Genomic DNA, 4790 nt, shown 5'->3' with positions numbered 1-4790 from the left:
CTCCCCACTCTTCTCCGATTTCCCTCGACCCCCCCTCTTCTCCGACTTCACATTTTCATTTTCCCCCTTCTCTCCCGCCTCGAACTCGCTGCCCCTAACCACCACCACAACCGCCTCGACCTCGCTGCCCCCTCTTCTCTAGAGATTCCTCTTGCTTTGCCGAGAGGACATAAATGGGTGTGTTTAATTATATTAAACACACTCATTTAAACGTTTTATTTAATATATTTAATATTATTATTTATTTAATATATTTTAATTTTAAATATTATTACATGTTTTTAAAATTAAACCACCAAACACAATTTTAATTTTTTTTTAACTGAAATCAATCTCGAAATAAAACTACTAAACGCATTTTGAAAAATGATTCTAAAATAAAAATAAAAACGTTTTCACAATAGCATGTGCAAATGATTTGGTCCCTCTCCCAAATTGAATCCATAACATTTACTTTCATTGGCTCAGTTTTTTTTTTTTTTTCCTTTTTTTTTAGAAAAGTGATTTTGTATTGAAAAACCATAATCAAACAGCATCTTCTAAGGACTCAACAGAGAACATCAATTCAAAGAAAAAAGATTTAAGATTTCTTTAGGAAAAATGGAAAAAGATGCCAAGGAATGATAGTCCTCATTAATGACGATCATTTTTCTTTAACTCTCTAATTCATTTCAAATGGTTTTTGATTCCCATGAGTTAATGAACACTCAAATTAAATCTTCCATTTATCTGAGTTCACTATGAACTGAGGCCTCTGCGATTTTTTATTTTTATTTTTTTGTTCTTTGTTTGTTGAACTCTTCAATTTTTGAGTTCTTAACATCCATATAGAAATGCCATAGATGATAAAACTAAAAGCACAAAATTGCAGAGTTTCAACAAAAAAAAAGAGATGAAGCAAAAATGGCAAAAGAGGGGGAGCGAGGAGATAGAGAGAGGGACTGAAATTTTGTGGTGTGCCGATGTCGGACGGATGTGGTTTTTAGTCGGATCTGTTGTTGACGTCCGCACTCTCCTCTACGGACGTTTTTGACGGCAGCGCAAAAGGAGAGAAGAAAATGAGTTTTATCCGAACGGTCTTGTATTTGATAACGGAAATAGGATTTTAAGCAATGGCACTCTTGTAAATAAGTTTAAAAGAAGTGACTTTTTATTAAGTAGATTTGTTTAAAAAAGGAAAGATGACACATGTCACGAGAATAAACTACCATCTGAAAAAGAGTCGAGAGTCTTGAGGTTGAGTTTTCAGTTTAAATTTTTACAGTAAAATTTTTTAAAAAAATATCATATTTAATTTTTTTTATTACAATAAAAATTTTTTAAAAAATATCACATTTTAATTCGAATTGAAAATTTAAATCTACAAAATGAACGGAGCCCGTTAATTTAAATTTTTAATTCAAATTAATACGTGACTTTATGTAAAAAAATTTTATTATAATAAAAAAATTAAATGTGATTATTTTTTAAAAATTTTTACTGTATTAAAATTTAAAATTTAAATTTAGTAAAATAAATGAGGCTTTTATTTAACGATCCTCGATTTAGTTTTGGATTATTTATCATCTTCAAAAATATTTTTCCTTCAAACTGCTTAACGTGCAGCCATAATATGACGTTGGCTTGAATAAAAAAGTGAACAAAATTAAAGTGGATGGTAGAGAAATGAAATGAAAATTAATTTAGAAACGATTCAATGAAGCTGTAGCATGATTAATATAAGTATTAACTCTCCAATAGTTTTTACTAAAACTAATTCTCCATTTAAAGGAAGGACATCATAAGAGCTATTTTGTATAATTGTTTCTTGTCTTAAATTCCTCTGGTGATATCTATCTGTGTTGATATTCTTCTAATCAACAAGGCAACAAATGTTTAAAAATTCTTTTCCAAAGAATTTTTTTTTTTGGGCAAATTCTTCGGTTAAAATGTCATCTTTTTTAGAAAATTAATATTAAATTCTTAAAAAACCAGATATTATTTAAAGGAAGGATCTCATTACTAGCTATATCGCATAATTGCTTCTTGTATCTAAATCCCTCTCGGCAATGTCTAAATTGCTATTTTTCTGACCAACAAATACTGGTGACTGGTCTATAAACGTGCATTTGGATCTCATGTTCACAACTTTTCTTGCGTTTCCCATTGGGCTAGCCAAGGAATTTTCTAAGAACAAGTTTTCCTCACAAGCCGCGGGGGAGATAAATTGGAGGGCTGAGAAAAGTGGTACAAAAAATGTCTTGAAAACGCTGTTCAGAACGCATACTGAGTGGCTGCTTTTTTGTGTCAATCAATCAAGTAATCAACCCTCTTCTTGACTTTTGTCACAAAAACAGAAGAAATAGACATGATAAATTATATAGGAGCATTCGAGAAGTAAAAAAAAAAAAAAAAAAAAAATGATCGATAGATAGTTTTATATTTTTAATTTTTAAATTTATATTAAAAATTATTTATTTTATATATTTTTTAATTTAATATGATTTTGATATGATATAATTATCTTTAAAAAAAAAAACTCTTTAGATAATTAAAAAATGGCTCTATTGCCTCACTCAACTCTACTCTTCTTCACATTACTATGGGCTTGTTCTTTTGAGTGAAAATTTAAAAAAAATAACTCGAGTTATAACTTTATTTGAGTTCATGTTCTTTTAAGTTTAAACTCAAGTTTAAACTCGAGTTCAAACTCGAGTTTAGGACTAAAACTCGAGTTCAAGTTTTCCCTTCAACTCGAGTTCAGAAACTCGAACTCAAATTAATGAACAGTATTTTTTCTATTCTTAAAAATGTTATAACTTTTTCGTTTTAATTCTAATTGAGATGATTTTTTTTATGCGTTGACAACAAAAAGACAAATAAAACCCGACCTATATACCCTATTAAAATTTTTCATCAGCATTGAGTTTTTATTAAAATACTATCTAAATACAAATTTAAGTTTTGACTCACTCAAACACAAACTCAAAAAGATTCTTATCTCAAACCATAACTCAAATGTACACAACCAAACACAAACTCAAGTTACAAATTCAACTTAAGAATTATACTCAAGTTAAACTCTAAAAGAACAAGCCCTACATTTCTTATAAGTGATTGTATTTTATCTTATCTCTATGAATTGTTGTTTTAATTTTTATATTGGTTTTTCAGGAGTTAAGTATCTACATTAAAAATTTACAGTATGCATTGTTGTTTTAATTTTATATTAGTTTTTTAAGAGTTAATTTATAAGTGTCTACATTAAAAATTTATAACATGCGGTATAAAACCATTCGAATTTACATGAGATCAAACTGCTGTAAAACTAATCTAATAACTATAACGACAATTCATACCGTTAGGCTTAAACAACAATTTTCTACCATAAATGTTTCTCTCTTATATAGATTAATATAGCTATGTACATAGTTGTAAATCTTTTGATCATTGTAGGAGTTGATTCGTCTTCATTAACGCTCGTTCAGACAATATTCATAGAAGCAGTACTAAGAAAAACCTTTTTTTTTAATCTCATGCTGTAGCACAAATATGCATAAACTGTATTTGTGCATACATACCAACAATAACTGATCGGAATTAGCAAAAAAACAAAAAAACAAAAAACAAAAAACAAAACAAAAAAACAATTTAAAGGTTTACCTTTTTCTTTAAAGGAGGACCTATCAAAGCTAATTTTAGTGCAATCCTTTTGTGTTAATTATAAAGTTCAACAGGTTTTATCTGCAATAAAGAAAAGAAAAGAAAATATGGAAAGAAAGAAGACAGCTAAGGGTGTCCTTTTATCTTTTGCGCAAATTATTAGAGTGAGAAACTGAAGTTGAATATCCACCCAAAACATTCCCATAATATCCATTATCCATTTGGTGGGGCTAACTATAACAAAGTGTCTGTTCCTTTGGTTTATTAAAGTCTATAATTTTAATTCTGTAGTTTTTTTTTTATAAAAAATTTAAATAAAATTATGAATCAAACCTCCTATATTTGATTAGACTTAATTGACAAACGTATATGTTAATTTATTAATTTATCTTAAAAATTAAAATTATTAAGAGATAGTTTAACAATAATTTTATATTCTATCACTTTCTCTTACAAGTAGGTCGAACAAGGGTATTTTATTTGTTTTTGTTATTTTACGGTTTGTATTTGCAGAAGTTTAAATTTAGAATCTCTCGCTTTGATGTCATATTAATTTACTAATTCATCCTAAAAATTTAAGTTATTAAGAGGTGAATTAACAATAATTTTATATTCTAACATCATCAACCTTTTTAATGACTATAGATTATTTTCTTAAAAAGAAAAAAAAAAGATCATTACGTTTATTTAAAGAGGTGGTCAAAATTGACCACCTCATCTAATTTCTCTTATTTTGTATCCATTTAGTACATCATCTTTTCGAGTCATGAGATCTCCATTTTTAAAGGACATTTGGTTAGAGGATTCAAACCATGTGATTCGAACCATTTTTGATTTATGTGAATTTTTTATGAGAGAAAATACTGTAGCGAACCATGAATCATGATTCGAATCCCTCTACCAAACATCCTCTTATCTTAGGCTTAGTTGAGCGACATTTTTTATTCACTATTGAAAGGGAATTATTGAAATTTTCTTACACTCGTCATGGCAGTATTATCACCTGTCCACCCAATTAAAAAATGCCACGTCATTAATGAATTTAACAGACTTTAATGGGTCAACTCCGTTTATTCTCTTCTCTATTTTTTTTTCTTTCTTTTCGTTTTTGTTTTTTTTAAGGGAGTCCTCTCGTCGCTGAAGCGGTT

At 28.5% G+C, this 4790-nt stretch overlaps 1 protein-coding gene across 1 annotated transcript in view; it reads left to right on the top strand.

The window, feature by feature from the left end:
* Nucleotides 1-1090, top strand: part of LOC112091389 (probable RNA-dependent RNA polymerase 3) — a 6451-nt gene extending 5361 nt beyond the window's left edge. The window contains exon 12 of the mRNA XM_024164921.1: nucleotides 872-1090. Coding sequence (XP_024020689.1) covers nucleotides 872-896 — 25 coding nt within the window. The 3' untranslated portion in view covers nucleotides 897-1090. The remainder of the gene's footprint in view (nucleotides 1-871) is intronic.
* The last annotated feature ends 3700 nt before the right edge of the window (nucleotides 1091-4790 follow it).

This window comes from Morus notabilis, unplaced genomic scaffold, assembly GCF_000414095.1.
Source record: "Morus notabilis unplaced genomic scaffold, ASM41409v2 Scaffold2235, whole genome shotgun sequence".
NCBI classification, from domain to species: Eukaryota; Viridiplantae; Streptophyta; class Magnoliopsida; order Rosales; family Moraceae; genus Morus; species Morus notabilis.
This window is presented reverse-complemented; position numbering and strand designations above follow the sequence as displayed.